At 37.5% G+C, this 23,582-nt stretch overlaps 2 protein-coding genes across 7 annotated transcripts in view; both read left to right on the forward strand.

Moving 5' to 3' along the window:
* Positions 1–145: 145 nt before the first annotated feature.
* LOC129746353 (protein disulfide-isomerase-like) lies at positions 146–11,408 on the forward strand. Its single transcript, XM_055739973.1, has 3 exons — positions 146–396; positions 9,234–10,504; positions 10,573–11,408. Exons 1-3 carry the CDS (start codon positions 237–239, stop codon positions 10,627–10,629), a joined length of 1,488 nt encoding a protein of 495 aa, XP_055595948.1. The 5' UTR covers positions 146–236; the 3' UTR covers positions 10,630–11,408.
* A 10,192-nt stretch (positions 11,409–21,600) lies between these two features.
* LOC129745739 (transmembrane protein 64-like) overlaps positions 21,601–23,582 on the forward strand; it is a 39,737-nt gene continuing 37,755 nt past the window's right edge. The window contains exons 1-2 of one of the 6 annotated variants that reach the window (XM_055739060.1): positions 21,601–21,829; positions 22,449–22,727. The gene's annotated coding sequence lies outside the window, so the exon portion shown is untranslated. Of the gene's footprint in view, positions 22,728–23,524; positions 23,546–23,582 lie in introns of those variants that run through there. The other 5 variants (XM_055739061.1, XM_055739058.1, XM_055739059.1 and 2 more) reach the window with 5 other exon arrangements.

Consider the following 23,582-nt stretch of genomic DNA (forward strand, 5'->3'; position numbering starts at 1 on the left):
GTGACACCTAGTGAGCTAGCGGCTAATGGTTAATAGTTTTCGGTTTAGCGGTGATTGTTTTTCGGCTCCAGCTGTTATTTTTTTTCCTCCAAGACACCGGATTGGCGATCAGTCGGATCTAATTGTGGTATTAAAAAATTTCCTTTCCCCCCTTTCTCCCCGGACAGACGTGGCGTGAAAATTATTCCTGACCAGGGTAGCGGAAGCGGAAACTCGTAGAAAGAAATTCCAGTAACATGCGAATTCTAGCATCGTTCGGTTTGGTCCTGTTTGTGGCCGGCCTAGCCCTGGTCGCATCGGATGACGATGTGAAGGTGGAGGATGAAGTGCTGGTTCTGACCAAGGATAACTTCCAGAAAGTGATCGAAGGCAACGAGTTCGTCCTGGTGGAATTCTGTGAGTACTCGAATTATCGATTTCTGCAAAAATAAGCTGTCTGGGAAAAATGATGTCCCCCTCCCTGGGCCGTAGTGTGTCATGGCATTTTGCGGGGGGTGCCAAGGGGGTTGCGGGTGCGATATTCTCCATCTTGGAATGATTATTGTCCTCTTTTTCTGAAACACAGTCGACTGTGGCTAACATGCAAACTGCAAACTATTTTGCTTTCATTTCATTCAATCTCATCCAAAATAATGGCGATATGCAAGGGATAAAAGTGCTTGAAACATTGTCCTAACTGCACTTGTTTCGTCGGCCTGTTATTTTTTCTCCCGTCTCCTCCGTTCGGTGATGTCAGCAAAAGAAAACTCCAACACATCACTTTAGTATGCTTCTTTTTCTTAGTTTCTTTTACCCTTCCTCCAGCCGGAGTCATCGATGCCGCGCCGCTCCACGTCTTTCTTCTTGAATGCCCCTACCGCCCGACAATCTCCCCGGGATTCCGTTTGCCGGCCTTATCTAAACATTATAAGGCGGTTATCTCCTCCCTTCTTTCGAGCCTTGTCACACCTCCTCATGCAGTGGATGAAATTGTGCAGTTGCCCCGCAGCCGGCAGTATACTAAACGCGTATATTCTGAACTCACCCAGTTTATTCGCGTTCACCAGTACAGGTCCGGTCCGGTGAACAAATACCACTGCAAAATGGGCACTGCTGAAGACGTGGAGTTTTTTTTTCGCTGCTTTGCTGCTGACCGGATCGGACCGCGTATCACGTCGGCTTTGTTGTTGTAACACAAACAACACAACTCATCATCTCAGCCACACCACGTTGTTGGGCAGCAGCAGCAGCAGCAGCTTTTGAACTTGGTGCAGTAAACAATTAGTTACCTACCTATTGATGATCTGATTTATAGGGATTGATCTGCCGGCAGAACCGTTACATCCTCCCAGAGAAATTGTTATCCAGATTACTATCGGTTAGGTTCAACTCTCGTGTTGCTGGATGTTATGGAATCCGACGACAATATGAGAATATAGGTATTCTAATTTTTTTTCTATAAAACAATTACCTTTGAGTCCTTTTGAGCAACTTTAACGCATAGGCGAATTTTTATGAAAGTTGGTTTTCAGCGTTAGTTTTTTCCTGAATGATACAGAATGGTCAAACATTTCAAACTAAAAATTATTAAATTTTCAAATGCTGTAAGGGTACTTTTTTTTGAAAACATTAATTTACTCTAATATGTGTTGTGAGCCTACTTGGTTGAATAATTCTACTGAAACAAAGCAATCGAAAGGTTCTCTTTAATTCAAAATTAAAGGGAATCTTTCGATTGCTTTGATTCAGTAACTTAATTTAGTTTTTGTCAGTCTCGGAGATAAAAATAAAACTTATTACCTTCCCGCTTATATTGAATAACAATTTTCATGAATTTTCCATCTTTACTAAGCATCTTTTGATAAACAGTGGAAATCACTAGGAAAATTGCTATGTTGCATGTAATGTTGTTTTATAGTTGAATGTTAATTTTAATGATTTAGGTACAATAAAATTTGTTAAATCAAATATATTAAACATTCAACAAATTGTGCCTTTTGCAATCAGAAAAACTCAAAATTGATTACAGTCAACTTATTTTATTTCATAGAATACCAAGTGAGCGATAAATTTGTGCACTACGACGATTCAGCTATACTGGCTTCAAATTGTTGTACATTTTCGGGTGCTAATGTGTGTTTAGTGTATGGCAGTTATTAGTTTCGCTAGCTTAGCTATATTTGATAGCGCAAGTAGTTTACTGCCCCATTTTGGTACTTAACGTGAAAATTGTGACGCGTTACCAGTTGTTTTTTGTTTCAATGATTATCTAATGCTGTGATTAGTTTATTTCTCATTTTGATTAAACGCCAGATTTCGTACCTTCAGCTTAAATTTATGTCAAACTGAACCGATTTTTACAAACTTTCTACAAACATCTTTGTCTAATTTGAAGTCTCAAAAATTTGTAGAATCTTTCTCAATCTAGGTACCAAAAAATTAGCTTAAGGCAATTGAAATTCGAGCGCAGGGTGTTAGGTACCACTATAATAGTGGTAAAAGCAACTTTGGCGGTGAAAAATTCTTGTGCCGGTGAGGATCAATCAGCAATAAAAAAAAAAGCTTACTGCAGCATAAATTACAACGGAAGTGAAGTCAGCAGTCTTAGGGTGCTGCCATACTGAAGGTGCAAACCTTTGCTTTGGTTTGCTTCCTCTTATGCGACATAACTGCTCTCATTCACTTTCCATTGAAAAATCGCAAAAATGACATACTGAACGCTTTGAAAAGTACAACAAAGCTGATGCCGAGAAGTTTTGAAGCAACCTGTATACACATCTCAGGTGGCGATGGAAATCCCGTGCTAAGTATTAGTAAAAGTTTTTTTTTGTAAACATTGAAACCATGACAATTTGTGACGTCAGTTGCACTTCCAAACAAACAACCAACAGCGAAAACTATAGAGAAAAAAATCATTGCCAACTGCTGTTTACGATTCTCGCCTACACACTTAGATTGCAAAATCCCGCTCGGGATAATGATTGTTCGAACCACAGGGAAATTGTACAATTCACACGAAATTCGAACGAAACACCATCCGAATCTCGTGAAACATCATTTCTTCTGAAATTTAGGGTGACTTTTCTACGAGTGCACAGGACCATCAACTATACCCGTAAATTTCAGGACAATGTTCCTCTGTATCACAATAGACATTCCTTGTCAAATTTTCTTTCTCTTTCTAGCCTGTATAAAAAAAATCATAAGGATTGTTTTCTCTTTTTCTCCAGAGCATACAATTTCATCCGCCAAACATTTCAGCCAGTAATTTTTTGCTGTTCCCGTTCGTTGTGATTTTCGGTTGTTGATGCACGCGCAGATTATTTTGTTTAGCTATTGAAATGTAAGTTGAACGCCAACGAAAAACGATTTACAACATATGTGCGAATGGGACCGGTAAACTTGGAATCAAGTCAAGCAGTAATGTGAAGAGAACCTCAAAGATTGGGAGTTTCGTGTGAATGACTATTTCGCCCCGGTTTTTAAGCTTTAATTTTGTTGGGAGGAAAAAATCAACTAAGGATGCTGACATGGATCCGGAGCGCAAGGATTTCAATGCCATGATTGGCACGGCGGATCGGTAAGTTTCACTTCCACCTAACAAATTGTTATGACACTAATAGATTATTTTTTATTTACAGAGCAACTGTATTCGTCTTTGAGATTTGCATGAAAACTTAAAATTAAAAGTGGTGAAATATGCAAAAAGTGAAAAAAAAAACTTGAAATATATTGGAACTTTTAAGAAAACAATTGTGTTTATTTGTGCATTGGGATTGAATAAAAAATAAAAATTAGAACCAGGGGGAAAGATAGCATAATTCACTAAAACCACAGGAGAAACCCGTTTCGAGCTCACAGAAAAGTGATAAAAGGCCCTGAAAATTACAGGCAAACATTGTTTTGAGCTTACAGGTGAATTTGACAGTTGTTTTCCTGAGCTATTTTTCTGTCCTGAAATCGTCCTGTAATTTCAGCTGTTGAAAATACAGGACGATATCGTTCCGACCACAGGAGAAAAGATTAAGTGTGTAGGATACATAAACATCCTGGCAAGTGACGTAGGCAAGGTTTACCTTTTTACTTCTTGAATAACGAGTTCTGTATTAGTGTGTGTATTTCTTCATCACCTTCTTTCCACCACATTGGTTTTGAAGCACGGCATGTTGAAATTCCAATATGAATATTGTTTTTTCTCATTTTGAACCAGTAATTTCGGGTTTTAAGCTCTACTAAATAACTAACTTATATCTCAATCGCTGAGCAAATTCTCATGATTTTTTCCCGCAAAAATAGCAAGAAGTTTTGTCGGGCGAGTCGAGATAATAAATTTTTACCAAACCCCTGGAATTTCCTGACCTGTCGCACCGGCAGTTTGGATAAATGTTGAACATTCACCATTCAACCGTCTCCAGAGTGTTGAAGCAGTTCCAGAAGCGGTTGACGTTGTACCACGGCAAAGGAGATGGAAGAAAACCGGGATCGGAGAACAAAAAAACGGAGGGAAAGGTGAAGCGGATGATTAAAGCAAATCTCAACGTCTCAAGCCGTGATTTGGCAAAAAAGATCGGCATGTCACAGAGCTACGTCCAGTTGAACTACATACATACAAGGTAAAGAACTTCCTAAACCGCGATGAGCGGCAACGATCGACGGCTAAAACTCGGGCACGGAAGCGCTACGAGAAGATGCTGACAAAATATGGCTGCTGTGTGATGGACGACGAAACGTATAAAAAGGCCGATTTTAAGCAAATTCCGGTTTTGGAATTTTTCACCGGCAAGAGCAAGTTCAATGTGGACGACAAATTTAAGAAGAAGAAAATGTCAAAGTTCGCCTACAGTTTGCAAGACTGCACGCAGAGAAAACTTGGATTTTGAAACAAAACGAAACTGACTTTGATTCAAAAAATTCATTTTTTCGATTCAATCTCCTGTTTTCTTTGAATCAATGAATTATGGTTTTGTTTCAAATAAATAATTTTTGAAAGAAAGAATTAATTTTTTGAATCGAATAATTTTGGACTTTGATTTTAAACAAATTCTTTGATTCAAAAGACATTTGTTCAATTGCATATTTATTTGGAAACAAAGTAAATTTTCTTTCAGCCAAAGATAAATGTATTCAATGCAAAGGAATAATTTCTTAAAATAAAAACTTCAAACTTAGAAGGTTTTTTGCATTGAGTAAGAAGAATTTGTGTGTGAAAATGTGGATCAGAGTTAGCTTAGTTAGGAGGATTCAGGATAAATTATGGTAAGTTTATGTTAATTAAAGAATGAATATTGAAGATTTTCAATAAGTGCTTGAAATTTTACAGGACCACGGCCGATAGATGGTTTTCCAAGTCCCTGGATGACTCAACCGAGGTGACACCGCTCCAATCCAGCGATCAGGTCCACGAAAATAAACCGGATGATTCGATTAAAGTGAACCAGTGTGTGACCCAGTGTTTCATTTATTTGTGAATAAAAATAAATTTTAAATTTGAAATTCTTTCTTTTTATTATTTGAAATTCCTAATAGGAATTTCAAAACAACAGAAAATAATGCTTCCAATTGGAATAAATAGAAAATGGTTCAATGAATGAATGCTTTTAAATCTAAATTAAATTACCTTGTGGCAAAAGAAAGCAACTTTGAATCAAAAGAAACTGTTTTTTGTTTCCAAGTATCAATATTTTGAATCAAAGATTTTTCAAAAGAAAAATTCTTTGAAACAAAAGAAAATGCATTTGAAACAAAGAAATTGTCATTTATCCCAAAATCAAAGGAAATTTTCCTTTGTTTTCGCTGCACTTTCCTTTGAAATAAAAAATCTTTTCGCTGCGTGTGCACCACTTGCGGACTTAGGAGTGAGCCTTTCGTGACAAAGGGCTTAGTAAATGGCGAGATCTAAAAACCTGTGTGCCTCGAGAAGCGCATTTTGTCGTTCTTGCAGCAGCTCGACAAAGCTCCGCTATTTTGGCCAGATTTTCCAGCATGCCACTATTCTAAAAGAGCCCTGGGTGGTATCAGGCCAATTCTGTCCATTTTGTTCCAAAGTACATGAACCCGCGAAACTGTCCGGTGGAGCAGTACTGGGCAATAATGAAGCGGAAACTTCAGAAGAGCAAGAACGAGAAGGACATGTTAAGAGAATGAAAAAAAAAACTAAGAAACTAGTACCGGATGAAATTAAATGCGAAAATGCGTTCAATTTTACACTCAAGACTCCATCGATTAACTTTCCTTTTGATTTCAAAGTACAGTACCTTTCATAATTGTATAGAAATTAGAAGCACGCGCACTGTCACTTCGACTTTGAACTTCCGTAACTTCTAAGTCCGATGATTTTTTTTGATCAAAACTTCTGCGTTAAATAGATCAACTATCACACTATTGAAGTCCAAAAAGTCCGATTTTCGTAGAATTACTGTTTCTCAGGCCACACAAACTCCAGAAAGCTCAAATTTTGTGATATAATAGTGTGATAGTTGATCTATCTAACGCAGAAAATTTGATCAAAAAATATCATCAGACTAAAAAGTAATGGAAGTTCAAATTCGAAGTGACGGTGCGCGTGCTTCCAATTTCTATACAATTATGAAAGGTCTGTGAATATGTGTATAAAAGTACTATAAAATTTTGGTTTGATTCTAGATATTATAAGAAAATTGGCATGACATTTTCGGTGTCGCGATAATTTCGTGTCCGCCCTTTAGAAAATCTTGAGTGGCCAACACGTATTCTCTCGATCTAAATCCGATCCAGAATTTCAAAAAATCTCTCCGTTTCTTTGACGATATATATTGCATCAGAAAAGCAAAAAGGAATCGTATCTACACGTCAGAGTTTGGCGAGCATTTCATCCCATAAAAACACCCAGTGTCATTTCACCGGCCAATGACGTGTGGATCATTAATGGCAATGCAATTGACCTTTTTGAAATTTTCAGTTAGATCATTTGATTGGTCTTGTTAAGTCTCGAAAAAGGAGTAAGATGAATGGAAACCGGTTTTCCTGTCTTTTTGGCGTTTCTTTCTTTGGCATAACACCCTGTTAAGCGCACCATCGACGAATCATATACGACCCCCGTCGGTCATTGGTTAAGCTGTTCGCGTTTTGTGACGTGGTTTATACCAACATGTGTCAAGTCACTGCCGAGAGACCCCTTAGTCATCGTCTCTGTCTTGAAAGTTAGATACCGGTAAGGCACTTTCCAAATTTCCAATAAACTGATATTGCTCGTTTTGCCGAAGCTTTGATAAACGACAATTAGCTGTGAAATTGGAAAATATCACTTTTATTTTATCGGGTACCTAATAGGTATACGATTCAATTGGTTGGTCGAATGTCTACGTGCCACGAAGTTAATGTCATAATTTATTTTTGTTCCTTCTGCGACATCTAATCGTTCAAATCTTATCTTGAAAGAAAAAAACTTCTTTTCAGGCAATTTGTTGTTACTCATTTCGTACATCAAGATTGTTATCACTTAACAAACGCAACATGGAACAGTTTAATTGTGATAAGAAGTACCGGGAGTGTGTGTTCTCGGAAAACAACCACTGACCCAGAATTTCAATGTTAACCTATTTCGAAATAGCTCCCCAAGCTCCACAGCATAAATTTCTTGGTTGGTTAATTTACATCTAAGGTCAGTCACCCCTGCTGCGCCACCAGATGCTTTCGAGATTCTTGATCATTCTTCCTCCACAAGTTTGCCATTTCTAATCTGGTGGTAGAACTAGTTCGCTTGTCAAATCGTGTAGGCAATCATTCTTCATGTGTGCGGATCCACAAAGCCGCAACCAAAAACTACAGTTAGATCTCTTTATTCCATTTTCCCCCACGTTAGGTTGCAGGCATTCGCAAAAGGTAAAACTTGTTGTACTGCGCGATGCCTGCGAGAAAACGTGGTGTCGAACAACCTCATCATCATCATCAGCGTCTTGAGCCAACGACGTAGTTCCACGTATTTCTTAACTGGGAAAAGTTTACGTTTAGTTACGGAAAAGCTGAGCAACAGAAGCGGGGAGACCCTTGATTGCTTGCCGGTCGGTTGGATTGAGCTGGAGTGTGTCTCCCCCGATTCGTTGGAGTTACAAACACATACGTGCCTGCAATCGTCAGAGAGAAAGAAGGTACACGTCCCCCTCAAGTAGCTTGAATCATGCATCAGAGCGGCTTAGCCAGTCGTCGAGGAACTTGACTTAATAATGATGTAATTGAAGCGTTCCGAATCGAAAAAGCATGTGTTGTTGCTGCTGCGAGCCGGCATCTCGAGAGAAGAGGAAACTTTTGGAAGCCATCTACTACCACAACGAACGAAGATTATTAAAACAATCAAAATTATTTCATATGGACAGGGTTTTTTTTCTAAATGTTTCAACAGAAGAAAGAACCCTTAAGGGTGTTAGATCAATGTACTGTTGCTGTAAATTGAACTCAGGTAGTATTTGAGAATTTTTGCTGTTCTCAAAATACAAAATCAAATGACATTAATGTTTAATTCAACCTGACTCTGAAAGAACCTGCTTTACAGAGCTTCGGTACATAATTCGAATATTAGAGCAAGCGTATGAAATTTTCTAAGAAACTTAGCGACGCAAATGAATAACCTATTACATACAGCTTTTCTATCAATTTATAAGCTTTCGATCAATGTTAAAAGACCCAGCAGGTTTTTTTTTATTATTTCAAACCATTTTTTATCATAGTCATTTTTGTTATAAATGTCCTTGCATTTTCATAATGCAGATTCATGACCACATTCAAATTCGGTAGAATTAGCTGGCTAAATTTCTTCTTCACGTTTTTTTCTCAAAGGTGTCAAAACATGTCAGTTAACATATTTCGGTCATGCCACGTCACAACTGTCTTGTTCATTTACGCATTCAGTATTTTCTTCTCCATTATTTTTTGAATTAGTCAAAGGGAAAAATTTACATGCAACGGATAGTTGAAAGAGGAGCGAACATTTTATGTTATTTGATATTTCACGTCCGTGTTCATTCAACCATACAACGTGGAAGCTGCTGCTTTACCCTCCCTCAACACCGCAGTCGTTTCTTGCGTCATCGATGAAAAGAAAGCCTTTGAAGAGACGGTAACGACTATTATGATGTGCATAATATTTCCCATCTAGATGATGAATTAAAATGATGTTCTTAAAATAGACACAACACAACACGGGACAGCTTTCATTAAATATTCATGAAACAAAAATTATCACCACGACTATTATTAACTGTCCCATTTCCTATTTATAGATGCTCCATGGTGCGGACACTGCAAAGCTCTGGCCCCCGAGTACGCCAAGGCCGCTAAGGCTCTGGCCGAAAAGAACTCCAACATCAAGCTCGGCAAGGTTGATGCCACCGAGGAACAGGAACTGGCCGAGAAGCACGGAGTCCGTGGTTACCCGACCCTGAAGTTCTTCCGCAGCGGTACCCCCATCGAGTACACCGGTGGTCGCGAAAAGGATACCATCATCTCGTGGTTGGAGAAGAAGACCGGACCAGCTGCCAAGGAACTCGAAACCGTCGAAGCCGCCGAAGAATTCTTGAAGGAAAACAACGTTGCTGTGGTCGGTTTCTTCAAGAACCGTGACTCTGATGAGGCTAAGGCTTTCCTGTCCACTGCCAACGCTGTTGACGATTATCCATTCGGTATCACCTCCAGTGAAGAAGTCTATGCCAAATACGAAGCCAAGTGCGGCTCGATCGTTCTGTTCAAGCACTTCGATGATGGCAAGGCCGTATTTGAGGGTGAAGTGAAGGAAGATGCTCTGAAGAAATTCGTTGCTGCTCAAGCTCTGCCACTGATTGTTGACTTCAGCCATGAAACCGCTCAAAAGATCTTCGGAGGTGAAATCAAGAACCATTTGCTGTTCTTCATTAGCAAGGAAGCTGGTCACTTTGAAAAGTACATCGACCCCGCTAAGGAAATTGCCAAGAAATACCGCGAAAAGATTCTGTTCGTCACCATCGATGCCGACCAGGAAGATCACCAGCGTATTCTAGAATTCTTCGGAATGAAGAAGGAAGATGTCCCATCGATGCGTATCATCCATCTGGAAGAAGATATGGCCAAGTACAAGCCCGAAACCAACGATCTGGCTGCCGACAAAATTGATACCTTCGTGTCGAGCTTCCTGGAAGGCAAAGTCAAGCAACATCTGTTGTCTCAGGATCTGCCAGAAGATTGGGACAAACACCCTGTCAAGACCCTGGTTGCCAACAAATTCGACGAAGTCGCATTGGACCCCACCAAGGATGTCCTGGTTGAATTCTATGCCCCATGGTGTGGACACTGCAAGCAACTGGCTCCAATCTACGACAAACTGGGTGAGAAGTACGCCAACCACGAGAGCATCGTGATCGCCAAGATGGACTCCACTGCCAACGAATTGGAGCACACCAAGATCAACTCCTTCCCCACCATCTATTTGTACCGAAAGGGAGACAACCAGAAGGTCGAATTCCGAGGGGAACGTACCCTGGAAGGCATGGTCGATTTCCTAGAGGGCAAGGATGCTGAGGTGTGTCCTTCATCCATATCTCAACATTCGCAACCGATTCTAACAAAATTTTATTTCTATTCTTTCAGAAGCCCGAAGTCGAAGAGGAAGAGGATGAAGAAAAGCATGGCAAGGATGAATTGTAAATGGGTAAAAAATCAACAGTTCGTACTTTAAAACAATAGTAAGCACACAATCAGGATAGAAATGTTATCGGAACACAAAAATAGAAACCCCATGTTATTTACTAAACATTCTCGATTCAGAAAAATGATAAAAACATGCATTTAAATCAAAAGATCATAACAAACAAAACTTTTCACAAAAATGCATGCTTCAGATAGCCAAACTAATTTTCACAACCCGTCATTTAGTAGAAACGGTAACTCGTATCATCCCGGCCCGGAGTGTTGTAAAATAGTTCGCGGAATAATTTTCTTCCACACCTCCACCACCACCCATCCCGATGGCCGCAATCCTGAAGGGGAGGCCCGCACACAGAAAAGGGATCTAAACACACAAACACTCTGAAAATTGTGAGAGAAAAAAACAAGAAGTTTAAATTAGATTTGCAAGAGACTGTATTTTTAAATTAAATAAAATGTGTTGATTCATCGACGGAAGGGCTTACTTATAGAAAACATTTTCAGTTGAAATAAGCAGGAGCAGCAGCAGTGGAGCAGGTATATGTTGGCGCGTGAAAGGCAGAAGCTCGGACACGTTAATCTTCCCATTATTGTGATGAGATGAAGTCGACGACGGATGGCAAAGAACTTTATCTATACATAGTCACCCGGTTTTGAGATATGAATAAAAAAAACGATAAAAAGAGCAGGGGGGCAGTATGAAGAAGATTAATTTAAAACGAGATGCATTTTCAAATGTTATATTAACATTATAAAATAAAAGATGGCGAAAAGATTAAGTGTTTGGCTGTTTGTTGTTGTTGAAAGAAAGTGCCTGTATTGCAAATCGGCGTTCCAATCCTTGGGAACAAACCTTAAGAAGTTATTTCTTCCCTTATATTAGCGTCAATCTGAACCGATGTTATCGGATCAGAGTAAGTTTCATTTTTCAATGATAAGTTGTCTTTTCTTCTATCTAGATTGTTTAAAGAAACATTTTCCCTTTTTCTTAAATAAGTTAATATCCATCATTCTCAAAGTTTATTAAGAAGATTCGATAAAACATGCAATGCAAACAATATTATTCTTACTCTGAAAGCTTGTTCCAAGTCATAGGAATTTGTAAAACATCTGTTCAAACTAGAAATTAAATTAGTCATCATTTTTGCATTGTACAAAGGAAACTAACATAAGCAAACTTTTTATGATCTATTCGTAAGTCACGTAAACGCATTTTAAAAATTTCCCATGTTTCACATTTGATAGGTAGATACTTTAAATAAGCGAATGAATTGAATTTTTGCTCTTGGAACCCTTTTTTCAGCCAATATGAACCTTTCAAAAATACATTCAAGTGCACGTTCTTGTCCATTTTGGCTGAATAAACTTTTCCAAAGAGAAGTGATTTAAAATTTCATTTTCAATAGATACGCAATATTGTACATAAAACAAGCTATGTAAAATAAGGATGTAAATTAAGACGAATTTTCCAGATGGAGGTTAATTTTTTCGGGATTTTCACTGAGGGTGGATGATTTTTTTTATAATTTTTTATAATTAATGTAGAGAATATTGGGAGTGTAGGAATATAATCGATGCGATGTGAATTCATTAAATTCTTTTTAATGATTATAGAATGTTCCCGTATCGGATCAATCTTCGCGAACTTAAATATTTTTTTATTCTAAAAAGCATCCGACTGTACTTGGTAACAACTCTCTGTAAACTGATCTCCTAAGTCCTATTTCCTCCTGTTTAGCTTACTCTCTTTATCTTTCTCTCTCTCAATATTTTTTTCTCACTATTAGTGCTTTCACCCTCTCGCATAAAAGCATCCTACACGCTCATTCATGAATAGTCAATAATACTTTCTTTTTGTACATAATACAGAGTATAACATAATCAGTATAACAATGCACATTCATGCATTTTAACTCTTAATGAATTCACATCGCATCGATTATATTCCTACACTCCCAATATTCTCTACAATTAAGTCTTACAGTTTTCAAGATATAATTTTCCATTTAGAATAGCGGAGGTAAACCTATCGTAGACGCAACATGAACCTCTAGGTATGAGTTTTATGATTATTTGCCAATCTATTTTCCTAACTTCTATCGATTTATTTAAAATGGAACCAAATAGGTATCTCTAGCTATGGAACTTAATTTAAACTTTAATATTCCACGAAGGGTTTTTCGCAGCTTTGTCAAGTTCGAAGCGTCGTTCTACAGTTGAAGAAAAGATGTTTCATTTAAGAAACGTGACGTGGTAAATAAATTTTAATGTACAGAAAGTTCATTTAAGTTGATTTCTCAAGCACGCAACTGAAAACATCTAGCCTCAATCATTTCGATATTGTTCTCAATGTACGAAATAAGTTATCGCAAATGTAATAGTCTGAATTTTCGACACTTCATATTTTACATTTCAGATTTGTTTTCATTCCACGAAATGAATATTGGTCTGAGTTCCCGAAACTTTACGGTCTCAAAGTAAGAAACGTCAAAATTTGCTGGCACCACTGTTCGACATGACCGAAACTCCATCCAACCAGAGATTCCAATGTTTACATTGAAAGAGTGTGGATGCTCGTTTTTTCAATTTGGATTTTTGGCTATTTTAAACTGTTGTATTGTCATTATTATTAAGAAGAACTGTGATAATTTTAGCGATAAATTCACAAGTATACCTTCTGTGATAAATAAGTGACCGTACTAAGATGAGTGGCGAGGATGCTGCTCCAGACGGAGCAGCATCAGTACTTAACCTCAATCAACCGATACTAAATCCAGGACAAGAAAGGATGGAAGAAGACATCCCAAGCAACCAAAAGTCGCGTTTTTACTTAACTCCGAACTCCGAAGTTCACATTTGGCTGAAAAAATGTATTACGGGAACTTCAGGTGACTCTTGTCGCGTAAAAGTTACTCAGGAACTTCCATCGCCCTTTGAAAGGTTAAACTATCGATAACGGAACTTCTAAGCGCTTTTAATGGAACTTCTTTCAAGAAGGTCGATAACGTTCGCGTAACATTCCAAAACGCACCATTAAGATACTTGAAGGTGTTTTAAAGAACCTATATGGGAAATCTAAGCGACATGTCAAAAATATTTTTCAAGAAGGTCGATAACGTTCGCGTAACATTCTAAAGCGCACCATTAAGATACTTGAAGGTGTTTTAAAGAACCTATATGGGAATTCTAAGCGACATGTCAAAAATGTCTGTCAATTTCTTGTCATGGTATTTGTTTTGTTTATATCTGTACTAATATTTACAAATGGAATTCAATATTTTTTCGAATTTTTCTTATAAATGTTAAATAAGATATTCGAATAAATTTTTGATGATGCGAATTTTTGTTATGATTCATATTGTGTACTGAAAGTCCTTTGAACGGAATAAGGTACCTTCTATTGACCAACCCACTCAATCATCTCAAATGACATTAAGTTTAAATACTAATCATTACAGTGGCAATTAGCTATTGCTGGATTGGTCGAGAGGCTGATGAGTTTCATTGCAACCTAGAGAGCAGCGGTTCAATTCTCTAGGCGTGTAAGCAGCTTTTGTAATCAAAACAATATAATTAAAATCAATGAGATAGATTATGATAGACCGGCAACCTAGCAATCTGACATGTGGTTGTCAGAGCAATCTGTCAATTGGATTTTTTTTTCGGCGCGTAGAAGTTTCTTGACATTCTCTTAGAAGCTGAATAGCGTTCTCTACAGCCACCTAAACGAACTTGAAAGTAGCTTTAAGAACTTAAATTTTGGGCTGATTAGCATTCTCTTCAGACACAAACGAGAGCTGATTAAGCTTCTATGGAACCTTTTTAAGGGAATTCTGGTTGCTTGGGATGGAAACAACCAGCAGAGGAAAGGATCACGTCGACGCAGCAAGTAGAAAAATATTTAAAAACTACAATTACCAAAATGGGGATTGCCGTCCGTATCGCGTAATAGTAGAGAACACAGATGTAGAAAAACGAAAAGTTGTTAACAGATTACAAATAGGAATAATGCTACACCAAAATGGTTTTGACAAATGTATCGATGATATCAGGAAGACAGCTAGAAATAAAGTAACAGTGTACGTAGGAAATATTAAAGATGCCAACAGATTGGCAAATTGCCAGAATCTAAATCTACAGGGATTCAAATCTTATATTCCAAAACAATTCGTCACGGTGACAGGAGTTATTTCTGGTATACCACTTGAAATGAAAGACGAAGAAGTTAAACACTTTATCAAGGCCAAAGCAGAAATAGATTCCGTTTTTCGAATGCATCGCTATAAAGACAAGAAAAAGGAACCCACATATAAAATGGGTGTAGTTTTCCGTACTAATACTTTGCCAAATGACATCAGTATATATTCTGTGATACACAAAGTCCAACCGTACATTAGAAAACCGATAATCTGTTTTAAATGTCTTCGTTATAACCACTTGTCCAAAAATTGTAAAGCGTTGATTGAAAAATGTATGTCATGTGCTGTAGAACACTCGACAGAAAATTCTTGTAACGTTTTAAAATGTTTGTACTGTCCAAATTCTAATCATAAGACGACTGACAGAGTGTGTCCTAGATGGAAGAAAGAAAACGACTTACAAGCAATAATGGCCAAGAAATGCATGACTTATCAGGAGGCAAGGCAGTACTACGAGGTTCCAACTGAAAATATGTTTGACGTTTTGAGGACTACAGAGGATTTTCCAACAATTGCAGAATCATACTCCAGAGTTGCAGCTAGCGGGCGTAATTTTCCACAACAACTCCAACCAAAGCGCAGTGAGTGGAGTTCAAACGACAAGAGAAATAGATCTAAAAAAGAAAATAAAGAACCAAACAAACTTAATGTAGAAACAGATAGTGTACCAGGAGTGGCCAGTATTTTTGGATTAAATCAAAATGAATTCGCCAAAAAACGTAAAATGGAAGAAGAAAAAGAGGAAACAAGAGGCATAGGGATGTTCAATAAGTATAAAACAGGAGAGCTAGAGAGGTTTAAAAAGGAAATTGAGGAAACAATTAAAAAACAATCACAAGAAGAACTGAAACAAATAATTTCAACAATTAGCATGAAATTAGAAACTATTATGAAACCACATGGCACAAAAGGAGGAGAAATATCAGCTTGCATCTTGGGTGAATTAAATAAAATGCTAGGATCTGCAGGAGATAAATAATTTTCACCGGCGAATTCAAGGTGTTACAGGCAAATATTCAAAGTTTATATCGAAACAAAAACGAACTGACACACGAACTGTATACCCAAAATTATGATGCAGCATTGCTTTCGGAAATCTGGGTCAAACCAGAACAGATTTCTACTTTACGATGGAATATTCAAGGCTACCATCGACATCTGGCACCCCGTGCTGACGGGTATGGAGGAGTAGCAATATTCTTGAAGGAGGAATTTAAATTTGACAACATTCAATTACAAACAACAGACGATTTTGAAACACTCGGAATATTCATACCTAAATTAGATCTGGCTCTAGTAGTCGTCTATGTGAACCCAAGAATATCAAACGATAATTTAGAAACAGCCATAACAACACTCTTTAACGAAACAGCTAGATTCGGTAAAGTAGTAGTAGGAGGTGACTTTAACAGTCATAATGTAATATGGGGATGCCAAGAGTCAAACGGTAAAGGGACAATTGTACATGATGCCATAATAGGAGCTAATTTATTACTATTGAACAATGGAGCTGTAACTTACATTCCTCCAGTTTCCAATCAAAGATCTAGTGCTATAGATTTAACATTGTGTTCTCTTAATTTATTTAATGTGGTTCAATGGAAAGTTGTTGATAAAAATTTCGGAGGAAGTGGACACCTATTTATTGAGATCTGTCTGGATTTAAGGATAAACCGTAAACAAAAATACTACTACGATAAACAAAAAATATCGGAGGAAATGGCACAGGTTGAGCACTGGGAATTCGAAGACTTGAAAGATCTGTCTAAACTTTCCCAAAATATAACTAAAAAACACAAAAAATAAGCAAACATACACCAAAATATTACTGGAGCTCGGAGTTGTCACAGCTCTATGAACAAAAACAAAACGCACTACGTAGTTACAATCAATGCTGTAGTAGTGAAAACCTAGTTTTTTGGAAAAGATCTTCTGCTATTTTCTTGAAATCCAAACTTGAACACATTAAAAACAAAATGATAGAACTCTCCAGCTCCATTGATCCTAGAAATTCACATGAAAATTGGAAACTCGTTAGACGATTAAAATTCCTCCCTGTTACCAACCCTAAAAACAATTCTATAAACACCAGCAAGGATATGGCTTCACAGTTTCTCACCAGCAACTTTGGCCCATCAAATTACAGAGAACCTCTCTCGCCAGCAAACAATACAAGAACATCCATATTAACCTATCGACATTGGAAAAACTTCATAAGAAACAAATCCCCAACATCATCACCAGGTACAGACTATATAAACTATAATGCATTAAAAAATTTAGATCTACAATCAGTTACAAAAATAATAGAATTGCTAAACGGAATGTGGCAAAAAGCAACTCTAGACGATCACCTAAAGGAAATAAAAATTATCCCTATATTAAAGCCCAACAAACCACCGAATGAAATAAGTTCCAGCCGACCTATAGCGCTTTTACCAACCGTTGTAAAAATATTAAATGCAGCAGTATTAGTAGACATCCAACAAACGTGTGAAAAGAACAATGTCATCCCAGATTTATCTTTTGGTTTTCGCAAAGGTATGTCTACTGAGCATTGTATTACGTATGCAACAAACCTAATCAAAGCAGCACGAAGAGCCAACTATACCACAATTGGTGTCTTCTTTGATTTTTCAAATGCTTTTAACACAGTCGACATTGATAAATTATACAATATCATGATACAAAATGGTTTCAACGAAGATACATGCACATGGATCTACAACTTTTTAAACAACCGGAAAACCCTCATTCACACCGATCAAGGAATTGTCAGCCAAACTATTTGTACTGGAGTACCACAGGGCGATGTTATGTCACCTGTTTTATTCAATATTTACACAGCTTCTTTGCATAATACAAACCTCGACCCAGATATAACAACTTTACAGTTTGCAGATGATTTTTTAAAAATTGTCAAAGCAAAATCTTTAGAAAAGGCCATTAACAAGATGCAATCTGAAATAAACCGATTTATGGCAAAAGCTACGGAGTTAGGATTACGTCTTAATAGCTCAAAAACAAAGGCAATGCTATTTAAAGAAAGTGATAAACAACTCCACTTAAGAATGGGAGGAGAAACCCTAGAAACAGTGAGGAGCTACAAATATTTAGGTATAACACTTGATCAGACACTCAGATACGGTATACATGTTAAAATGCTGAAACAAAATGTGCTGGACAGACAAAACATGCTAAAAATAATCAGTGGTATAAGATATGGTGGCACACCAAGAGTGATGATGCTGTACCATAGAGCTTTGTACGGGAATTATTTGAATTACGGCGCAGTAATCTATGGAGGAACAGCTAAGAAATATTGTGACATGTTAGAAGTAACGAATAGACAATGTCTGAGAATTGCTACAGGATGTACTAAAACTACACCAATTAACACATTAGCAGCAATAGCTGGAGAAGAACCGCTGACATTCAAACGCACTTATTTAGCAAAAAAACGTATTGCCTTGCATATCCATCATAACGATCTAATTGCACAACAACTACACTCTTTAGATTTGGACAACGTTCAAAGTGAAGCAAAGTACACTTTTCTAGAAAGAATTTACATTAAAAACATACAAGAATTTCAAACGATATACACAGAAACAAAACCAGAAATAGAAATAAGAGTCGAGATAGAAGATCAAATGATAGGCTCAAGAATGAAAAAGAATGAAACATCTCCAATTGTTATGAAAAAACTGGCCCAAGAAATGATAAACAACCATTATAGTCACCGTGACCAATGGTACACTGATGCTTCTAAAAGTACGAACAAATGTGGCATTGGAATTTATGACGCTTCTTCCGATACAAAGATAAGCATTTCCTTAGTAAATAATGTTAACATTGCAACTGCAGAACTTTTAGCTATAAGAGTAGCTTTAGAACAAATACACAACGAAGAAGGAACTGGAGTTGTAATTTTCACCGATTCCCAGTCAGCCTGCAAAATTTTAAAAAGGGATATTATAAACAAAAAATTTGATCAAGTCACGCACGACATATGCTCACTAGCTACAACAAAAAATGTAAAAATCCAATGGATACCCTCACATGTCGGAATAGAGGGAAATGAACATGCAGACGTTCTAGCAAAACAAGGATTAGACGGACCAATATTACTCGAGAACAAACTGAGACTTGATGATGCATACATGAGATACAAATCAGAATCACTCGAATCCACGAATTTATGGTACAGGAACATGGTGCACAATGAAAGTAAAGGAATCAAATTTTATGAACTACAATCAAATTTCTCTACCAAACCCTGGTATTGGGATATCGAACTAAGCAACATTCAAATTCGCACTTTGAATCGCTTACTAAGTGGCCATGACTATTCACCCTATTATTTAGGAGTGATGAAAATTCGAGACACAAAATTGTGCGAACTATGCAACACGAATTTTACCACCGAACATGCACTTCTCAAATGCATTCAATTCAATCATATAAGGAATCACTATGATTGGGATCGATATTCCAATCTGATCGAAATTATTCAAAATTTTGAAGTTACAAAACTAAAGGAAATCCTCAGTTTCCTAGAGAAAGCTCGCATGAAAATTTAGAAAAACAGAAAGTTTGATCGAAAATTATGGAAAAAAGGAGCATCCCTACGAAAAAACGAAAATCAACATATAAACAAGTAGTGGTGATATAGAGTATAAAACTCTCTGCCAATCAAACAGATCCATACATACATACATACATCCAACCAGAGCAGAGCAGATCGGTCTTAAAGACTCTCTTGTTTTGAAGAGAGTTTGCAAAAAATGTCTGTCCAGCGTGGCCAGAGGGCCAGATATGCCGACTTCTCCGTAAATCTACGAATTTTGAGCACTTCTTACGGGCGATGCTCGAAATCTACGGATTTTTTACGGAATATCGAACAAATTGTAGGAATTCTGTGGAAAAACGAAAATTCTACCTGACGACCTAAAAAAGGCCATCATGTTTCATTTTGCAAAAATAGTACATTTCTAGAGTTTGTTTTGATTAGGTCGTATGAACCAATATAAACCAAATTGAGTTATTAGCTGCAAACGATTGATAAATATGTGCTCTATGTTATGTAGAAATTTGGTTTTATTCGAACAATAAATAACTTAAGAAAATTGATTTGAATTTAAGACGTATAATGACTAAAATATTTTTGCGTGCGAACTGGTTTTAACGACGTTTTGCGCTGCACTGAATTGCCGTGCAACCAAAGGTCGCAAAAACACTATTTGGGAAAGTGGTTTTTACGACAAAATGGATTTCCGCAGAAAGCGCGTCGCCGAGTGTCCAAAAGTTGTAACTTTGTTCGAAAATGGTTTGTGCAAGAGTGATTAAAGTTGAACTTCTTCGTTGCTGTTACATGGTAAGTTCAAAAACGCTTCTTTCATGGTTGGACAAGTTTTCAACCTTGTTTTTTTTTTGTATTACAGTGACAGTGGGTGTTACCGCAATTATCGGGGTTATAGAGATTAACCAGCTGTTCAGTCGAATAGATATATTCCTGATGTACGCAGTCCCTCGCAGCACCGATTCCAGACTGCTGGAGCGAGGAAGAGGACTGGTAGAGAAATGTAAGCGAAGCAGATTAAAATACATAGACAAGACCCGCTCCACAATTATTGTGTAATTCGTATAATCTGTAGACAGCATATCACCCGCGGGGATCCTGATAACACTCCAGATCTTCAAAAGTAAGTCCTCTTTCTTTTATTCTTCATATTGAGGTACTTTGAAAATTGCCACATCAAAAATTTCTTCTAATCACACGTTAGAAATTGTGCAGATCTCCATAAGAATATTAATCATGGTACTTTGTAGTACTTGAAGATAGTTAGCAGGAATTAGTGAAGTTTTAGACAAATGAAATCGAATTTTAAGAGAAAATTCATCAACCTGCAAAACGACGTTTCAGCCAAATATGCAACGAAAAAGGTTGTATGTGCATGTTTACAGAAACAACCAAATCTATGCCTGTATTTAATACACGAGCGTATTTCTCATCTTATTCTGCAACGCATATGAAATTTTGAAACAATTCTGAGCGATATTTTTAATATAAGAATTAAATATGTTTAGCAAATCTTCAACAGCGATTTTCTCGAAATACGTCAAGTGGCTCATACGACCTAATCAAGACAAATTCTAGATTTTTTCGTTTTGAGCAGTTTGCAATTTGGCAACGCTGCAGTGGTCACGCACGGCACGGTGTGAGAAAGAGCGGGAGCATTCCTTTGCATAATTTTCCCAATTTTCCCTCGTGTTTCTCGCGCGAGAGAACGAAGATCGAGAGAAGGAGAGCAATGTGGAAAATTTATGTTGGAAACATAACAACAATCGTTATACCTTGTCGATTTTTGAATTTTGAATACCGTCTGCGGATAGATTATAATAATAGTATAATATTATAATAATATTATATAGATCAACGGTGAACGAAATCGTTTCTTTGATAATCTATCTATGTTTGTTGACGCTAAATACGTATAAAAATAAAATTAATTCGATTTTTTTTTTTGGCAGAAGTCAAATCACTTTCCAATGCTTTTGCATATTTACGTTTGTTTATAATTTACGAACGCCAGCGTCGATAAAAATAATCACTTCGATAGAAAAAATCAATAATTGAAAAAATTATTTAAATAAATTGTTCATCATTGACACGCTCCTACTAAAGCTAGACCATCATACTTCATCTCGCCTACTCTGTGCGTTATATTTCTCCGTCCGCTGACGGAAACTCGAATCAGTCCAGTGTATCGATTGCTCAAGGAAACGTCGTCGACGGATTGTCGCCTTCTTTGGTTCGTCAGTAATAAGCACTAGTGTCCGTCCCATCGTATGTCGAATCGAAAATTTTGCAGTAGCGTTTTCTCGAAAAGAAATCCACAATTCGTTCGGTGCAGTCAGAAAATTCGAATCGTCGGGCGGTTCGTCGGTTTTCGCTGGATAACGTTAATCGAATCTGCAACCAATAAGATAAAGTAAAAGTATGTGCGCTATTTTGGAACCGACAGGAACAGCAGCGGTGTGAAAATTATCGCCAATTATTTTTGTCTCGCTAAACTCCATCGTCAACCTCTATATGGTGGGGAGCAAAACCGTCAGAAGTCGGATTTCAAAGTGAATTTTGCTTATTATTATTTATGGCAGAATAAATCTTCTGAGATGAGCAGTACACGACGTACTGTGCAGGTGTAAATTCGTTCGTCAAATGATCTGTCATCTGATCTGATCTAGAGGTTGGGGGGTTGTGATCTTTCGATTGAATGCCCGAGAGTAAATCGACTATCATCGGACACGGGATTCCCTGCCTGCTTGCTACCCTACTACTGGTTTAGTAGATTGTTCAATCTACATATAGCTCTAAACCTAAGTACATACATATATGGCACCATGGACCATCGACCATTCGTTGCAGCATCTCGTACATTGACGATGGCAAAAATGATGTGGCCAGTTAATGTTTGTTAGTAAAAAAAATGCTACTAGTAGTATCACTAGTGAAACCACGTTTTCTGTAGTGTGATGCTGCTCAAACAGATATGATCCAAGTTTTGTAGATCGCAATAAAAGGGAAATTTCATTAATTGGGAACTGGTCTATCAGTAGTTGGTTTAGAGTTGGGAATTTTCCACCAAAATAATACTAGTGTAAATCCTTAGTGCGTGGCTTAATGGAACACTTCTAGCCTAGAGAAAAGCCTCTAATCACTCCGATGGAAGGTGCCTGTACAAAAATTGCGACTCCATTTAACCAAACGAGGAATACGTGAAAGTTGCGCATGAAACAATAGTGTCACATTTATATCATCACAACACTCGAAACAACAACAAAAAACGAACGCCTAAAGGCCAATCCAGCAACTATCACGGGAGATAAATTGCGGTGCTGTTCCATTCTATCGATTTTTTTTTCTCATAATGTGTTTGTACCTCTCTCTATGTGTATATAAACCTACATAAATTCTTCTCTAGTAGTTCGTAACCAGCATAGAACATCATTCCAAAACCAATTGCCTTCTATTTCCCTATTCCCATCTTCATTCGGTAGTGCATGCTTTACTTTACCTACCTCTTTATCCCCAGACCCCAAGCCAAACACGTTTCTTGCTGACCAAAATGTTTTTATTTTGAAGCGCATATCTCGCGAGCGAGACACTTTTCTTCGCTGCTTTCCCTTCCCACCAAAGCATGGATGGAGCATGATGTTTCCTTCAGTACCTATTTCTTGTGTGGATGCTTCATCTCACCTTGCTTCGCGTTTAGTCAGGCTATAGGCTACATAACATGCATCATGAGATACGTACCAGCCTAATACGTAATATGCTCCTCGCTCCTTCACCGCGAACCGACAATGACGGACAGACGGACGAACGACCGGTTAGACTGGTTCAGTTATCCGGGATGGTCTTTTGGAACATTCCGGTGATAACACAGCTCGGTATTAGGGAATAAATTTAAAAAGTTGTTGAGGAAAGACATCCAGCCTGATCCATTTTTTCTTAGGAGAGTTTAATTTAATCGATAATTAATTCAGTTACTCATAAATTTTAATTAAGAAAAAAATATATACATAAAAAATGACAATAAAACTAGAGTAAACGACGGAAATAAAAAAAATTGATAAAATTGACAAATATAAAAATCGGCAAAATTTAATAGACTCCCTTCGGGCTGAGGAAACCCTCCTAATGTTCCAGTGAGGTATGTACTAGCTGTGTTAGATTTGGTACATGTTCAA

Source organism: Uranotaenia lowii, chromosome 2 (genome assembly GCF_029784155.1).
Source record: "Uranotaenia lowii strain MFRU-FL chromosome 2, ASM2978415v1, whole genome shotgun sequence".
Lineage (NCBI taxonomy): Eukaryota > Metazoa > Arthropoda > Insecta > Diptera > Culicidae > Uranotaenia > Uranotaenia lowii.

Excerpts from the sequence above, each read along its gene's own strand:
- LOC129746353 (XM_055739973.1), top strand. The coding sequence starts at position 237 with ATGCGAATTCTAGCATCGTTCGGTTTGGTCCTGTTTGTGGCCGGCCTA. Across the intron at positions 397-9,233 it reads GTTCGTCCTGGTGGAATTCT|ATGCTCCATGGTGCGGACAC; the intron begins GTGAGTACTCGA and ends TCCTATTTATAG. Across the intron at positions 10,505-10,572 it reads TAGAGGGCAAGGATGCTGAG|AAGCCCGAAGTCGAAGAGGA; the intron begins GTGTGTCCTTCA and ends CTATTCTTTCAG.